Genomic DNA, 18520 nt, shown 5'->3' on the forward strand with positions numbered 1-18520 from the left:
CATGGATCCGTGGATCCGCAAAACACATACGGACGTCTGAATGGAGCCTTACAGGGGGGTGATCAATGACAGGGGGGTGATCAGGGAGTCTAATATGGGGTGATCAGGGGTTAATAAGTGTCGGGGGAGGGGAGGGGTGTAGTGTAGTGGTGTTTGGTGCTACTTATTACAGAGCTGCCTGTGTCCTCTGGTGGTCGATCCAAGCAAAAGGGACCACCAGAGGACCAGGTAGCAGGTATATTAGACGCTGTTATCAAAACAGAGTCTAATATACCTTTTAGGGGTTAAAAAAAAATAATAAAAAAAAAAAAAAATCGCATCTACAGCCTGCCAGCGAACGATCGCCGCTGGCAGGCTGCAGATCCACTCGCTTACCTTCGGTGCCTGTGTGCGCGCGTTCACAGGAATTCTCGCTTCTCGCGAGAGGACGCGTAGATGCGTCAACCCAGAATAACAGGGCCGCCGCAAAGATGCAATCCTGCGTACGGCAGTCCTGAGGTGGTTAAAGAGCAAAACATTATCTTAGCAAACCAGTAGGAAGCAGAGGAAAACAGAAAGTTCTGCTTCTAAACATCCTTCCAGAATGCAGTGATTCAGATAACAGGGGAAGTAAAGTACTGACATTAAACACAGGTATATGTGGCAAAAATATGCAGTGTCTGGAGTACTCAAAGGCACATAACGGAATTTCATTATGAAACTGGAGAACCCCTTTACACTTCATCTAAAAAGACAGTTTACCTCTAAAATCTTCCGACATGTCACATGCAAGCCATAACCAGTGTTTTCACATTCAAAGACCTTTGTATCTCTAGTTTAAAATTTTCACTGCATTGTTGCAATTAGGGTTTCTATTGGTGAGAGTTACGGTGCAAAGCCTTCCCATAGAGGACATCTTCTGACAAGTCTTAAGCTGGTATTAAACCAGCAGATAAGGCAGCCGATTGTCAGGAAGGAAGTATTCCTTCCCGTCACCTGCTTAAAAAAATTGCGATTGCCTATTCATCGGGTAATCATTAGCATTATGACACAGGCAGATCATCGCTAACGAGCTCCAACTATCGCTAGGTCTAATACAGGCATTATGTGAGAAGATGCTAAAAGGAGAACTTTCCCTTTATATCTACTAGAGAGTGAAGCAACATAAGGTGAGAACACAAAACAATACAATGCCTAGACAAGTTTCACCACACATTTTTGTAGTTTGCATTACACATTTAGAGATATATAATTAGGTAAACCATGAACCAGAGGAATCATTTGATGACTGCATCAACTATATAGCTTCCCACTGTAATTATTAATGCAGCACTCTAAACTCCTTGATGAATAAAGCTCATTCAAAAATTTGCTCCATTTGGTTGAAAGTATGAGAGCCCTGTAAAAATGGAGTTCACACTGACCTTAAATGGATGTTATCTTACTGATAAATAGCCCTATTATCTAGTGGAGTATATATATATATATATATATATATATATATATATATATACACACACACACACACACATACACAGTTGCAAGAAAAAGTATGTGAACCCTTTGGAATGATATATATTTCTGCACAAATTGGTCATAAAATGTGATCTGATCTTCATCTAAGTCACAACAATAGATTGACAGTCTGCTTAAACTAATAACACACAAAGAATTAAATGTTACCATGTTTTTATTGAACACACCATGTACACATTCACAGTGCAGGTGGAAAAAGTATGTGAACCCTTGGATATAATAACTGGTTGAACCTCCTTTGGCAGCAATAACTTCAACCAAACGTTTCCTGTAGGTGCAGATCAGACGTGCACAACGGTCAGAAGTAATTCTTAACCATTGCTCTTTACAAAGCGGTTTCAGTTCAGCAATATTCTTGCGATGTCAGGTGTGAATCGCTTTCTTGAGGTCATGCCACAGCATCTCAATCGGGTTGAGGTCAGGACTCGACTGGGCCACTCCAAAAGGCATATTTTCTGTTGTTGATTTACTTCTATGCTTTGGCTCGTTGTCCTGTTGCAACACCCATCTTCTGTTGAGCTTCAGCTGGTGGACAGATGGCCTTAAGTTCTCCTGCAAAATGTCTTGATAAACTCTGGAATTCATTTTTCCTTCGATGATAGCAATCTGTCACAGAGATGTTAGCATATGCCAGACTTTTGTAAGTCTTTAGCTGACACTCTAGGATTCTTCTTCACCTGATTGAGCAGTCTGCGCTGTGCTCTTGCAGTCATCTTTACAGGACAGCCACTCATAGGGAGAGTAGCAGCAGTGCTGAACTTTCTACATTTATAGACAATTTGTCTTACCGCAGACTGATGAATAGCAATGCTTTTGGAGATACTTTTATAACCCTTTCCAGCTGTATGCAAGTCAATAATTCTTAATCGTAGGTTTTCTGAGAGCTTTTTTGTGCGAGGCATCATTCACATCAGGCAATGCTTCTTGTGAAAATCAAACCCAGAACTGGAGTGTGTTTTTTTATAGGGCAGGACAGCTGTAGCCAACACCTCCAATCTCATCTCATTGATTGGACTCCACTTGGCTGACACCACACTCCAATTAACTCTTGGAGATGTCATTAGTCTAGGGGTTCACATACCTTTTCCACCTGCACTGTGAATATTTACATGGTGTGTTCAATAAAAACATGGTAACATTTAATTATTTGTGTGTTATACTTTTTCTTGCAACTGTATATATATATATATATATATATATATATATATACACACACACACACACATACATACTCCACCTCATAAAATTTTTAGAACCATCTCAAATATAAAGATACACACATAGATATCCACATAAAAGGAAGCCATGCAAGCTTAAATTTCTTTTATGATTGTATTTGACTCATTTTGGGATAATCATTTCTTCAATTTGTCTTTATTAAAAATATTCAGGCACTCTGTCACAAAGGGTTAGCTTTCTAGCTGTGTGAATCCTACTTTCAATTTGTATTCGCCATTTAATAAACCTTATCTCTAAATTACTAAAAGGTCATAATCACTTATTTAAGCCACATCCTTATCAGCAAGATAAAAATTGATCTATAAAAAGGTCAGAGATCAGAGATATGGAGCCATCAGCGAAACACAGTAAGGCCTCTTTCACACGACCGTATTTTTTTTTTTTTCACATGTACGGACAGTTTTTTGCGTTCCATATACAGTCTGTATACGGAACCACTCATTTCAATGGCTCTGCAAAAAATACAAAAAATAAATAAAAATACGGAATGTACTCCGTATGCATTCCGTTTCCATATTTACGTTCCGTTAAAAGATAGAACATGTCCTATTATTGCCCGCAAATCACGTTCCGTGGCTCCATTCAAGTCAATCGGTCTGCAAAAAAAACGGAAGACATACGGAAATGCATCCGTATGTCTTCCGTATGCATCTATTTAAAATGTTATGCCAAAACCAATTTTTTCTATGTAATAACTGTATACTGTCTATGCCATACGGAAAAACTGAAGACATACGGAACGGAAACCAAAAAACTGAACGACGGATCAGTTTTTAAAACGGACCGCAAAACACTGAAAAAGCCATAAGGTCGTGTGAAATAGGCCTAAAACAGTTTTTTTTTTTTTGCTCAAAATAAGTACAATGCAATCATTAAAAAATGCCCCAAAAGTGTATATAGCTTTTAATATTATATTTATTCACCATTTAAAAGCTGCCAGCCCAATTACAGAGTAAATAAGGTGCTTTTATTTTTATTTTATTTTTTTTTATTTTTATTTTATTTTTTTTTTTTTTTTACAGAAGAGCACTGAGAAATTAAAGAAAAATTCAAGGGCGCGTCTTGTACTTGATCATCATCCCTGATCATTGTGAAGAGCAGTTACTGGGAGGACCTGTCCTGTATCAGAAAGACACCCCATTTATTTGAATGGCACTATGTAATGCTTCGAGAGTCACTGTACTTTCACACAATTTCTTTTAATAAAGAATGGTGTAACTAGCAAATTTCTAAATCATGTAAAAGCGTGGCCACTAGGGGTCTTACTTCCATCTAAGGCTACTTTAACACTGGCGTTTTGAATTCCGTTTGTGAGATCCATTTCAGGGATCTCACAAACTGTTCAAAACAGATCAGTTCAGCCCCAATGCATTCTGAATGCATCAGTATGGCCCTGTTCCGCCTCCATTCCGCTGTGGATGCGGACACCAAAACGCTGCTTGCAAAGTTTTGGTGTCCGCCTGGCGATGCAGAGCCAAACGGATCCGTCCTGACTTACAATGTAAGTCAATGGGGGCGGATCAGTTTTCACTGACACAATATGGTGCAATTGAAAACGGATCCGTCCCCCATTGACTTTGTTCTTCATAATGCAAACTGATCCGTTCTGAACGGATACAATCGTTTGCATTATAGGTGCTGATCCGTCTGTGCAGATACCAGACGGATCCGCACCTAACGCAGGTGTGAAAGTAGCCTAAGTTGCAGTCTACTGCTTGTTGTCAGGGAAGATCCGTCCCAGGTAACAGATACTCAGGGGATGGGAGAGAGAAAATTGGGGGCGTGTCAGAAAGCTGAGATTGTGAGCTTGATAAAACAACTGCTTCTACACTGCTTCTGAAGAGCTGAGTAGCTCCTGTGCATCAGTTATGCACATTTGGCATCTGTTTGAGCCTGTTCCGTCTCAGATCAGTTTTTTCTAGAAGGAAAAACATACTGCATGCAGGACCATTTTTCCATCTGCAAAAACGGATCTAAGACGGAAATGGCTCAAATGGATGGCAAGCTCATTTTTTGTTTTTGTGTGTTCTCCTGACGGATCAGAAGAACGAAAAATGAAACGGCGATTTGGGCTCTCCTTAAATGTGATTTCTGCCTCATCAGATTTCTGAGCTCCCTAGAAGAAAACAAACATAGTGGGAAGTATGGGAAAGAATGACACAGTAGTACAATGCTGGCAGAAGGGAGACGGACCCTGCTTCTGTGTGCAATGCATCTAGCTATGCAGCTTCAACAGGGCAAGATATGGCTGAAAAAAATATTAGGAAAGCCCAAAACTAACTGTTCCTACGATTGTACAAAGAAGCACAGCCATAATGCAAACAGTTTTTTGAAAACTCTCCTGTGGTGGTGCAAAATATTTTAGCTGCGGGTATGTTTCCCCACAGATTACAGCTGATCAATGATGAAGGGGGGGGGGGGGGTTCTCTGGGCTTTTAATATCAAAAGCCCAGAGAACCTTTTTAAATATCAATGCTGAGAGTGCTCATCTCCATAACTAGGTGGAGTTGAATTAAAATATACTAGTGGCCCTTTCTACTACATGTAGTTAGAATTCGGTTAGTGTGTCGTATGCAGATTAAAATGCAAGTAGAGAACTTAATTATACTGTAAAATTATACTGCGTTCTTACCTCTTTCTGTGCAATTCCCATCCTATCCCTCCAGTGCACCAAAACCAAGTCAACTTTGTCCTTGGCAAATTTTTCAACCTCTTTAGCAGCTTTTCCAGCTAACCTTTGCCATTCTGGAACTTTGTTAAATTTGCCGTACTGGTCCTGTTGAATAATGAAATAAAAAAACATTAATATATTCCCAATGTATTAAAGCTAAACTACTTATTTTTGATAAGAGTTTAGCTATAATGAGTGTTTTATGAGGTCAAGAGATCAGAGAGAAGACTTCACATGATAAGTCAGCTGACCGGACTAAGAAGTGATATGCTGCTAACAGACTGATTTTTTTTAACCCTTCTATCTAAAAAACTGCTGAACATTTAATAAAGACCAATTAAAACAATTTTGTAAAAAGCAATCATAAAATTTACCCTGAAGGTGTCCATAGCCTTTTAATCTTTTTGTTCTACAGCAAACAGGGCTGAGAGGTAAGGCTGCTGTTCCAGCAGTTGTCTAACAACCCGATAAAGGACAATGAGGAGGAGGAAGAGGGGGAACATGGCTGAGCGCCTGGGACACAAGATTTTTTTTATATATTTGTCAGCTTTTATTGTAAAATGAGACAAAATAGGAACAACAGAGAGGAGGAGATAAAAGGAGACATTGCCCTTTTTTAATTTTTGCTAGTGTTATTTTAAGGATTTTTGGATTAAAATACTATGAATAATTGACGGTGTCAGCCAGCAGCTTTTCACTCAATAGTATGACAAAAATAGAAAAGGCTTGGGCACGAGCTATGTTAGAACGATTAGATAAAAGCTATGAAATGTGTTGCTTCAGAGCATTTTGTTTATTACACACTTGATTCTCGGAAAAGATGAGCACTAAATTTCTGTGAAAGTTTGATCAATAACCTCTAGTTTTGAAACAAACTGATCAAACATCTGGTTTACAGGTAACGCTCTTTTGACATTGTGTCATTTGTATTCACTTACCATATCCCACTGCAGCCACTAGATGGACCAATGGGCCCCCGAATACATCGACTGACCTCGAGTTCTCTTTTGGTCTCCTTTTGGCGACCTCTGCCATGGTTTCCATTTTTTACATGGACCACCACAACAGACAGCAGTAATACATGCAGAAACATCCACTAAATAAACGTATACCGTACTGCAATGTATACTTTTTTTTTTACATGGGCAAATACAGGGAACAGATGCCACTCAATGGCAGTCTGTTTAAAGGATGCACCAAGAGCTTTCCCAATGCATATGGTAAACAGAGGTAAAAAAGACGATGTGAAAAAGCCCAAAAATAAAAACTTGCATTCAAACAACAGGTTGCTGTGGCTGTTTATTGGAAAGTGTACTCTTTCACTGTGCTGTACATACACACTACTCTAAATGGATGCTTGGTGTTGCATTAGCTTGTGTCCAGAATGTACAGATAGAACAGATATCTTGCAAAACTTACAGAAGCAATTTTCAGATTATCCCTGATGTGCATTCGGTCAATATCTTTTTCTGGAACAGGATCCTTACTATCCAGGTATGCCAGCAAACCTGGGGGCTGGGATAAAAAAAAATTATAATATATAAATAAATAAGAACAACATTAAGGCTACATGCACATGAACGTATTTTGTTTCCGTGTTCATTCCGTTTTTTTTAGCGGATTGGATGAGAACGCATTTATTTTAATGGGTCTGCAAAAAATAAGGACAGCACACCTGTCTGTTCCCCAGCCCTGCAAAAAATATAGAGCATGTCCTATTTTTGTCTGTTTTGCAGACAAAGATAGGCATTGTTACAATGAATCCGCAAAATGAAGGGATGAAATACGGATGCCAAAAGGATGTCATCCGTAATTTTTGCGGATCAGTGTTCGGGCCGCAAAACACATACGGTCATGTGAATGTAATCATGAATTTTCATATTCATTTATTTAGCTTTAGGAAAATAATATAATTTTACTTGCTCCAGCATGCTTAAAAGGACCTGTTTTTGTAATCAACATGGCTTACATGCATTTATTACACCTACTCCTCTGATCACTGTTGTGTTTTTCATTTTACAATTTCCCCCCATTCTGTAGTTATGTCCTCAAAACTTTTGGAACTCTATATGCTAATAAAGATATCCAAAGGAGCACAGACCAGCTCTCCGATACATGGGCAGTGTCCACATCAGTGCTCTAATACTGACCAATCATAGAGTGATGCAGAAAAACAGTATGACTTCATGACCTATACTGTAACTAATCTCACGAGACCAAGTTGTGGGAAGACTAGCTTCCAGTCCTCTGCTTTGAATGCTGACGAACATTGGAACCTGGTCATCTCATAGCCCGGTCTCACAAGATAAGTTACATCACGTCAGATCATACTAGGTCTCTGCATCGCTCTCACCGCTGTCCTCTATGACTAGAGAGTGTCAGTATAAGCTGCAGATGCCACCCACAGAGCACAGCTAGTCTACACCCCATTGGGCCATGGCTTTCTACTAGAATCTACAGCACCAAAAGGTAATGAAGACCAAAACTACAGAACTGGGAGACAGATTGTACTGACAGTGTCAAACTGTACAGGGACACATGCAAGTGTCAATTTATTCATACTTTTCTAGGACAAATAACCAAGGACAGGAAAAAATAAAATAAAAATAAGTGTCTGATCACTGGGGGAAATACAGCCAGGACGCCTTCCATTGATCACAAGGGTCCTGAGTCTCCTAACTGAATCGAGTCATAGTCAGGCATGCACACTGCAGCTCCATTCATACTCTATAAGACAGATGGGGATAGCCAAGTACAGTACTCGTCTAGCTCAGTCAGATTTTCATTACACAAATATTGTCAATGATTAAGCAGTACAACTATCACATGCCCACGGTTTAGAAACTCCTGATAAACTATTGAAATTGACTGGATATAAGAAACTAATGAAACGCAACTTCTCATTTTTATTGGTTTTCAACACAATCTTTACATCTAAACATTGTTCTCATTCTTAACTTACCAAAATGCGCTTCAACAAATGTAAAGATGTCATGTTATCTGCAGTCCATAGGCCAACTAAGTGTCTACTAAGCTGTCTGAGAGGAGAAAAAGTAACACTATTTTATTGCTTAGTTCTAAACAGAAAACACACTGAATCAACCAAAAATGTAATTGGTTTGGATCATTTTAATCACAACATGGTACAAATATGGCACACCATACTGACACACACATGATCTAGGTTGCCACCCATTTGGTCTGTCCTCATTTAACAATACAAAATGGGACAGACATTGCAAAGAACAGCTTTTACTGCAATGTACCCAGAAATCTGTACATTATGTACATTGTTCATTATTTTAAGAAACACCGTACATTAGTTTATATAATGCTACATGGAAAATCTTTTGCAAGGCAGGCGCTTCAAGGCTAGGCTTTAATGGGTAACATCTCAATTCTGTCTTCTGCAGGGAGCAGAGAGCGGGCTATATGTGAACACCTCTCTCTTCTTGACATATGAAAAGTTTTGATCGGTAGGGGTCTGAGTGCTGATATTCCCACTGATCACTAGAACGAGAAAGAAGTACTTGCATATTGCGCTCTCTCTCTCTCCTCACTGCACAAGACAGGGTCAATAGAAGTCTATGGGCTCATGCCAAAGTTTTTCATCTTCAGCTAGGAAAGAGAGCTAGATATGTGAGCACTTTTCTGGTCTCCTTCTTGACATCTCAAAAGTTTTTGAAAGCTCAGTGATCTTTTAAGTATAATTAATATATTGGCAGAAATATTACACATACTCACCGGTTTGTGAGCATTCTTTGATCAACACTTATTGTAAACATTGCGGTGTGCAAGTGTCGCGGTAAGGCACCTTCACTGAGAGCAAGTTCCTGCATTTTTGTTGCAATTTCTTTGTCTGCTTCCTAGATAATAAAAAATATATCACTGCAATAATTTATTACATTTTGAGCCATGAGAATTGTCTAGCCACTAAAATGATCACGCTTATGTTTGCACCAAATGAGAATTTAAAAATAACATAGCAATTACACTTCAATGAACAACTATCATTGTAACAGTTTCTATCACACATCCTGTTTTGATAGTTTTTGAAAAAAAACTAAATGACAGTAGCTCCCTACAGATGTGTCTTGAGTACAACGCACCCAAAACAAAATCTTGACCATATCACAGGATAGGCGTGAGGAATCTTAAAACATAAGCGATGAAGGTGAAAAAAATGTATCCTGTATTTTAAGCATCAATTATGCTCATTTATACACATTTGTGCACACACATGGAAATGGCTAAAAAGGATGCTAAATGTGCATTAGTGATGAATGCTAAAACTACATGATCCGTTTTTTTCTTTATTTTCCTGTTCTTCTGACGGATAAGAAGAACATAAAGCTAAACAGTGATGTGAACTCAGCCGTAGGGCTCATGCCCACGACCGTATGTATTTTGCAGATCGCAAAAAACAGATCCGCAAAATAAAACTGATGACATCCGTGTGCATTATGTATTTTGCATAATGGAACAGCTGGCCCCTAATAGAAAAGTACTATCCTTGTCTGTAATGGGGACAATAATAGGACATGTTAAACATTTTTGCGGAAAAGAAATACAGACATACGGAAATTGAATGCACACAAAGTGAATTCCGTTTTTTTTGCGGAACCATTCAAATAAATGGTTCCGCATACGGTCCGCAAAAAAAACAGAATGGACACGAAAATAAAATACGTTTGTGTGCATGAGCCCTAAGTAATAGCACCAGTGATCTGCCTTTTGGCCCTTAAGGATAAAGACACCATCATGGCAATTTTTTGACTGCATTTTATTCACTTTGGACTAAAAAATTATTTTTAAATTGGTCTTAATTAAAATTGTTCTGCCGGTTAAACATCTATTTGCAGAGTATCACTTCTCAGTATAGTCAGCCAAGGCTCATGTGAAGTTTTATCTCTGATCTCCTGTCCTCATAATTAGGAATGACAGAATCGACTTCGGATGAAACATCAGGAGCGCTGTACAGTATTAGAATGTATTGGCTCCGATGACTCGAAGTTCTTTCTTTGAGAAGTCTCGTGAGACTTTGCGTAATAACTTCATAAATTCATTTGTACTGTAAGAAAACATTTCCAGAACTCAATGTAACGTATAGGGTGTTTGTGCACAGCTCATTTGGAGGGGTTCATCTATATAGAACAAATTCCTATTGTATAATAATTGCAGTTTTATTCCATTAGGTTAAAAAACAGATGTATGACAGTATCCAATGTACAGGGAATTTCAGAGATATTCAACAGTACGGACCAAGGTCAGATGGACCAATAATAATTGGGGTCTCCGTAATGAATATCTCAGATAGTCCTCTGACAGTTCAGCAAAAAAAAAAATATATATTATAGATTAAAATATATAGAGTAAAAAATGTAGTGACACTCTTCAGGTATAAACATTAATATAGTGATCAAAAATTCATCCACATTTGAACCAAATGGAAGCAATAGATAGTATATCCGCAATGGGACCACAAAGAAGAAACACAAATGTGAATGTGTAATAAATGTGAATACATAGAAGTGAGTCCAGTTAAATATTATAGTAAATTCATAGAAGTGAGTCCACCTTTAAGAAAATCAATTAGAATCAATTAAGAGAAGACCTAATGTTTAGGTATAAGGTATTTCCACCTATATATGGAAAGTTCCACCTGTAGAAAAAGGGAGGATTCCACCTCTATATGATAAAAAAAAACTATATGTAAAGATTCCTCCAATGATTACTTCATCCACAGCGGAATTGCAAAGGTTAAAATGGAACAAAATAGTTCATCCACTGTAAAAAAAAAACAGCATTATCTATTGTAATAGATGGATTTAGATGTTTCCAATTATGTGACAATGTGTCACTTCAGTATTGCAAATGAGGTATCATATATTAAAATACATGTAAATCCATTAGCGATTGCTGCAGCTTTCAGCGGTTCCTGCAATTGTATAGGTAATAGGGCTAGGAGGTAATGCCATTACTCACAGTTCGATGTCTCAATTGGGAAACAGCCTGGCAGTATCGTAGTAAAACGGAAGGTTGGCTAGTGTACTACATGTCTGCCGCAGGTATTATTCTTGGAGTCCCGGTGTTTAGAGCTATAAGCTGGTAATGTTCATGCCTGTGGCCGTGGCGTCCCATGTGCCTACAGCGCTGGCGGTGCTCTAGTCTTCCGGCGTCTCCTTCTGATCTGGAGCAGTTATCAAAGTTGCAGGGTCCAAATGCTCGTAGTATCAGGTACCGTTTCAATAGTAGAGGTTAGAGCGCTCTAACAGAACCTCAATAATGATAAATGGCGTCTGGTTGAGGGTCCTCACCATACGCGTTTCAGAGATCTCAGTCTCCTTCCTCAGTGGCTAAGGAGACCCCCCCAAATATAACGGAACTTATATAGTCTTATTCAATTAGTATCCTCAGTTGGATGGAAAAGCTGGTATGGAATCAATGTTCTATCAATCTTCCATTGACATTAGTATAATTGTCTTTGTTGTGGATATGATATAACAGAATTGCCTTGCGGTTTTTCAAATAAAGGGCAATCCTGCAGATTTTTTCAAATAGTGGGAAGTCAGGCTGTTTTTACCAGCACTGCTATCTCTCCTCGACATTTAGCGACCACATCCATATCCCTATCAAATACATATTTCTTCACAGTAGACGCCAACTTTCATTTATCCATTAGAAAATTATATATACTTTCATGTATAGAATTACCTTTTTATGCATATATTTGCAAAAGATTATTCTGTACAATTTAAATAAATTGCATGAAAAATGCAATGGCTTAGAGGGAACCTGTCATGTGGATATTTGATTATAATCTAACTAATTATATACAATCATTAACTAGTAAAAAGTACCTTAGATGTATTCACTTACTGGTGTGACAGATGGTTAGCTCATAATATACACACAAAGATGCGGCATGCCGCATGCTAATGAGCAGATTGGAGTCCAGCGTGATGTCATTGAGTCCGGAGAATATTTAACCCCTTCCTGACCGCAATCTGTATATATACGTGATAGCTGCACATACCCCGTGCAGCTACCACGTATATATACGTTCTGGCAGCTCTTTAATCCAAGCGCTGGAAAGCGCTTGGATTAAAGCTTCTGCCCCTTCCCTGTATGCTGTCACGGACAGCATACAATGCAGTAATGCCGGCAAGGGACCAATCAGAGTGGCCCCTTGCCGGCAATCGATCCGATTGGTTAGTCTGTGCCCCTCTGTGCCCCGCCGATCTGTGCCTCCTGCGCTCATCTCCTTCCTGCCCTGATGGCATGCGATCCGCCCCCTCCCCGCCCCATGCATTAATTTTCTAACCGTCCCTCCTGCCCCATTGTAGTCAGTACCCCCGACCCCCACCTTTTCAGCGCTGCCCCCGATTCCCCATTCTGTGTGTGATGGCGGCGGCTCCATTAGTGAGCTCTATGCTGACACTCTCCTGTAACCCCATAGATGCCGCGGTTGCGGCATCCATGGGGTTAACAGAGGGAGGGAGCTCCCTCTCTCCACTATCAGGGCTGCAGCGCTGTGATTGCAGCACCCGATGGTTGCCATGGCAACCGGACGCTTTGCAAAAGTGTCCGGCTGCCATGGCAAAGGCGTCCAGTGCTGCCACCTACAGGCAATCTGGAAGTATTATACTTTGCAATGCAAGAGCATTGCAAAGTATAGTACAACTATCAGCCCAACTGGATCTTCAAGACCCAAGAGGGAACTGATCAAAAAAAGTGAAAATAATAAAAGTAAAAATAAATAAAAATGTAAATTAAAAAAAGACATTGCCTTTTCCTATAAAAAAATGAAAAAATTAAATACACATATTAGGTGTCACCGCCTCCTTAACGACCGTCTATATAAATATATCACATGATAGACCCCGTCCGATAAACACCATAAAAATCTAATAAAAAAAACAGTGCCAAAAAAAAAGCTATTTTTGTCACCTTACATCACAAAAAGTGCAACAGCAAGCCATCAAAAAGGCTTATGACCCCCCCAAAATAGTACCAATCAAACCATCACCTCGTCCCGCAAAAAATTATACCCTATTTAAGACAATCGCCCAAAAAATAAAAAAAGCTATGGCTCTCAGACTATAGAGACACTAAAACATCCTTTTTTTGGTTTCAGAAATGCTATTATTGTGTAAAACTTAAATAAATAAGAAAAAGTATACATATTAGGTATTGCCACGTCTGTAACGATCTTCTCTATAAAACTATCACATGACCTAACTCCTCAGATGAACGCTGTAAAAGTAAATAAATGAAAACTGTTCCAAAACAGCCAATTTTTGGGTCACCTTGCCCCATAAAGTGTAATAATGAATGATCAAAAAATCCTATGTACCCAAAAATTGTACCAATAAAAACCTCAACACTTTCTGCAAAAAACAAGCCCCTGCACAAGACGATCGGCAGAAAAATAAAAAACATATGGCATTCAGAAAACCAATCCAGCACAATCTACCTTCCAAAAACCGGCATTCCTTTCCTTCTGCGCCCTGCCGGGTGCCCGTACAGCAGTTTATGACCACATGTGGGGTGTTTCTGTAAACTGTGGTATCAGGGAAATAAATATTGAGTTTTGTTTGGCTGTTAACTCTCAATGTGTTAAAGAAAAAAAAATATATAAAATGGAAAATCTGCCAAAAAAGTGAAATTTTGAAATTTCATCTCCATTTTCCTTTAATTCTTGTGGAACGCCTAAAGGGTTAACAAAGTTTGTAAAATCAGTTTTGAGTAACTTGAGGGGTGTAGTTTCTACAATGGGGTCATTTATGGGGGTTTCCACTATGTAAGCCCCACAAAGGGACTTCAGACCTGAACTGGTCCTTAAAAAGTGGGTTTTGGAAATTTTCTTAAAAATGGTAAGAATTACTTCTAAGCCTTCTAACGTCCTACAAAAATAAAATGACATTTCCAAAATGATGCCAACATAAAGTAGACATGGCAAATGCTAAGTAATAAATATTTTATTAGGTATGACTTTCTGTTTTAGAAGCAGAGAAATTGATTTTTTTCATAAATAAAGGTGAAATATATTGACTCAAATATATGACTATCATGAAGTACAATGTGTCACGAGAAAGCAATCTCAGAATGGCGTGGATAAGTAAAAGTGTTCCAAACCTATTACCACATAAAGTGACACATGTCAGATTTGTAAATTTTGATCTGGACACTGGTCACTGGACACCCTTGGTCATGAAAGGGTTAATTCAGAGCTATAGCCACTCCCCTGCCTAGCTGCGGCTGGTTCATACGGAAACAAACTGTCATTCAGCAGCAGGTGGGCGGGGAGAGTCAGGAGCTCATGAATATTCATGACTCATTATTATCAGCTGGAGCTTTTCAATACAAGATGTTGGCAGATTGACTGGGTCAATTAAAGAAAGTGACCCAGCATTTTGCTAAGCAAATCAGTCACTTATTTATGTTGCCCTTAGTTAGGACACCATAAAACTGGTGACAGGTTCCCTTTAAGCCATACTGTGAAAATCTTTATAGCAAATAATTTTGCATAATTACAGCACGGACATATAGATTTATATATTCACGTATTATTATGCACTTCTATATTCTATATAATTTTTAATAGTTAATTTTTATATGTTTATACTACTGCTATATACGTAATATTGTTCATTATTTGGAAAAATCTGCAATATTACTTATTATTTGAAAAAAATCTGCAGGATTGCCCACTATGAAAAAATCTGGAGGATTGCCCATTATTTAAAAAAACGCATGAAAAACACAAGGCAATTCTGTTATATCACATCGACAACAAAGACAATTATACTAATGTCAATGGAAGATTGATAGAACATTGATTCCATACCAGCTTTTCCATCCAACTGAGGATACTAATTGAATAAGACTATATAAGTTCCGTTATACTTGGGGGGGGTCTCCTTAGCCACTGAGGAAGGAGACTGAGATCTCTGAAACGCGTATGGTGAGGACCCTCAACCAGACGCCATTTATCATTATTGAGGTTCTGTTAGAGCGCTCTAACCTCTACTATTGAAACGGTACCTGATACTACGAGCATTTGGACCCTGCAACTTTGATAACTGCTCCAGATCAGAAGGAGACGCCGGAAGACTAGAGCACCGCCAGCGCTGTAGGCACATGGGACGCCGCGGCCACAGGCATGAACATTACCAGCTTATAGCTCTAAACACCGGGACTCCAAGAATAATACCTGCGGCAGACATGTAGTACACTAGCCAACCTTCCGTTTTACTACGATACTGCCAGGCTGTTTCCCAATTGAGACATCGAACTGTGAGTAATGGCATTACCTCCTAGCCCTATTACCTATACAATTGCAGGAACCGCTGAAAGCTGCAGCAATCGCTAATGGATTTACATGTATTTTAATATATGATACCTCATTTGCAATACTGAAGTGACACATTGTCACATAATTGGAAACATCTAAATCCATCTATTACAATAGATAATGCTGTTTCGTTTACAGTGGATGAACTATTTTGTTCCATTTTAACCTTTGCAATTCCGCTGTGGATGAAGTAATCATTGGAGGAATCTTTACATATAGTTTTTTTTATCATATAGAGGTGGAATCCTCCCTTTTTCTACAGGTGGAACTTTCCATATATAGGTGGAAATACCTTATACCTAAACATTAGGTCTTCTCTTAATTGATTCTAATTGATTCTCTTAAAGGTGGACTCACTTCTATGAATTTACTATAATATTTAACTGGACTCACTTCTATGTATTCACATTTATTACACATTCACATTTGTGTTTCTTTGTGGTCCCAGATATACTATCTATTGCTTCCATTTGGTCCAATTGTGGATGAATTTTCTAATCACTATATTGATCAATTCTGGCTAATGTTTATACCTATTTTAAGAGTGTCACTACATTTTTTACTCTATATATATTATTTTTTTTTTCTGAACTGTCAGAGGTCTATACAGCCACTTGAGGACTATCTGAGATATTCATTACGGAGACCCCAATTATTATTGGTCCGTCTGACCTTGGTCCGTACTGTTGAATATCTCTGAAATTACCTGTACATTGGATACTGTCATACATCTGTTTTTTAGCCTATTGGAATAAAACTGTAATTATTATACATTAGGAATTTGTTCTATATACGTTAGATGAACCCCGCCAAATGAGATGTGCACAACCACCCTATTGGTACATTGATCCTTTTCTATAGACTGGGTGTGTCTATATTGGTTGGGGCACCCATTCCATATGCAATAGTCAGGTGAGCCATTACAAACTATTATATTTCCCGAACTCAGGTTCTGTTCCAAGGTACCATTTGGAACCGAACCAGAGTTTGGGAACGGAAAATGTTTTTTTACAGTACAAATTAATTTATAAAGTTATCTCGCAAGACTTCGCAAAGAAAGAGCTTCAGCTCAATGGAGCCAATACATTCTAATACTGCACGGAGCTCCTGCTGCATACAGTATTAGGCCTCATGCACACAACTTGAATGGGTCCGCAATCCCGGAGGTGCTTCCGTGGTGTTTCTTCCTCTTGTTTTGCACCGCAAAAAAATATGACATGTCATATTTTTTTGCGGTGCAGACTGACCAAGGACCCATTCAAGTTGAATGGGTCAAGCCCGCTGCACGGATATTGCCCGGCACTGGCACAATAGAAAACGTATCCATCCCCCATTGACTTAAAAATGGTGTTCAAGACGGATCAGTCTTGGCAATGTTAAAGATAATACAAAAGGATCCGTTCTGAACGGATGCAGACGGTTGTATTATCCAAGTGGATGCGTTTGTGCAGATCCATGACGTATCCGCACCAAACGCAATTGTGAAAGTAGCCTTAGAGCGAAGTTTTATGCCAATCGCTAATCCCTACTCATAATCAATCATTATAGCTAAATTCTTATCACGCTGATTTCAAGTGCTTATGAGGTTAGGAGATCAGAGATAAGACTTCACATGAGTTGACTGCACTCGGAAATGATACTCTGCAAACAGACAGATTTTTATCCCTTGTATCTATAAAAAAAAATAAAAAAATTGCATATATATATATATATATATATATATATATATATATGCAATCATTAAAAAAATTGCCTCAAAGGTGTCCATAGCCTTTAAGGTTAAGGCCAAGTTATTTTATTTTACTAGCAAGCTGCCAGTTTTCCTCTAATTAGTTCACCATTTATGGATGGATTGCACAGAGGGGTTTAAAGGGCTTGTGCCACTAATATAAATGTATCCCGCCCAACACATATCTCTGTTATATCACTTTCACCAAATACCCCAATTTATTAAAACTGCCTTATTCTAAAGTTATGTCAGGACACATCTCAATGCCCTAAGGCAGTGATGGTGAACCTTTTAGAGACTGAGTGCCCAAACTGCAACCCCAAACCCACTTATTTATCGCAAAGTGCCAACACGGCAATGTAACCTGAATACTACAGTCCAATATAGTATATCTTCCATGTACTTTATCGTTAGCTATAATAGCCTGCCTACAATCAATGCGCACCCTGCGCTGATGAATGGCAGGAAAAGTCTAAGGCATATTTGTACACCATAGATTTTTCCAGGGTGCGGGTGCCCACGGAGAGGGCTCTGAGTGCCACCTCTGGCACCCGTGCCATAGGTTCGCCATCACTGCCCTAAGGCATGATGGGATAGCAGACACTATGAACCAAGAAGTAAAATTTAAGCATGGTGCATATGAGAAAACTGCAAATTAGGTAAATAAAAAAAAATATATATATTTCAAGGAGGAATGGGAGTCATTGATGAAAATATACTTTAGAGTAAAGAGTAGTTTATGGCACAATCCCTTTAATAGGGTGCATCTAGGGCAGGGGTGCACAAACTTTTCTGGTTGGGGGCCACATTGTAAGACAGAAGGAATTCCAGGGGCTGAAAATAAAAGTTAAAGGGGTATTACAAAATGAAATATTCTATTTATGGCATATTATACACACAATATATACTATAAATTACACATCCAGAATTCCCGTCTAATGGGAGAATACATAAAAATGCATGCGAGTAGCCACAAGACAAACATACATGTCTGTCACCAGATGGTTGG

At 38.8% G+C, this 18520-nt stretch overlaps 1 protein-coding gene across 5 annotated transcripts in view; it reads right to left on the reverse strand.

Moving 5' to 3' along the window:
* The window catches only part of DNAJC13 (DnaJ heat shock protein family (Hsp40) member C13), a 215749-nt gene that overhangs the window by 66805 nt on the left and 130424 nt on the right, over positions 1 to 18520 (reverse strand). For all 5 annotated transcript variants that reach the window (XM_044292710.1, XM_044292709.1, XM_044292708.1 and 2 more), the window contains exons 17-20: positions 9170 to 9291; positions 8388 to 8463; positions 6845 to 6940; positions 5387 to 5530 (exon numbers count right to left, since the gene is read on the reverse strand). In XM_044292710.1, coding sequence (XP_044148645.1) covers positions 5387 to 5530; positions 6845 to 6940; positions 8388 to 8463; positions 9170 to 9291 — 438 coding nt within the window. The remainder of the gene's footprint in view (positions 1 to 5386; positions 5531 to 6844; positions 6941 to 8387; positions 8464 to 9169; positions 9292 to 18520) is intronic.

The sequence above is a fragment of the Bufo gargarizans genome, chromosome 5 (genome assembly GCF_014858855.1).
Source record: "Bufo gargarizans isolate SCDJY-AF-19 chromosome 5, ASM1485885v1, whole genome shotgun sequence".
Taxonomy (NCBI): domain Eukaryota; kingdom Metazoa; phylum Chordata; class Amphibia; order Anura; family Bufonidae; genus Bufo; species Bufo gargarizans.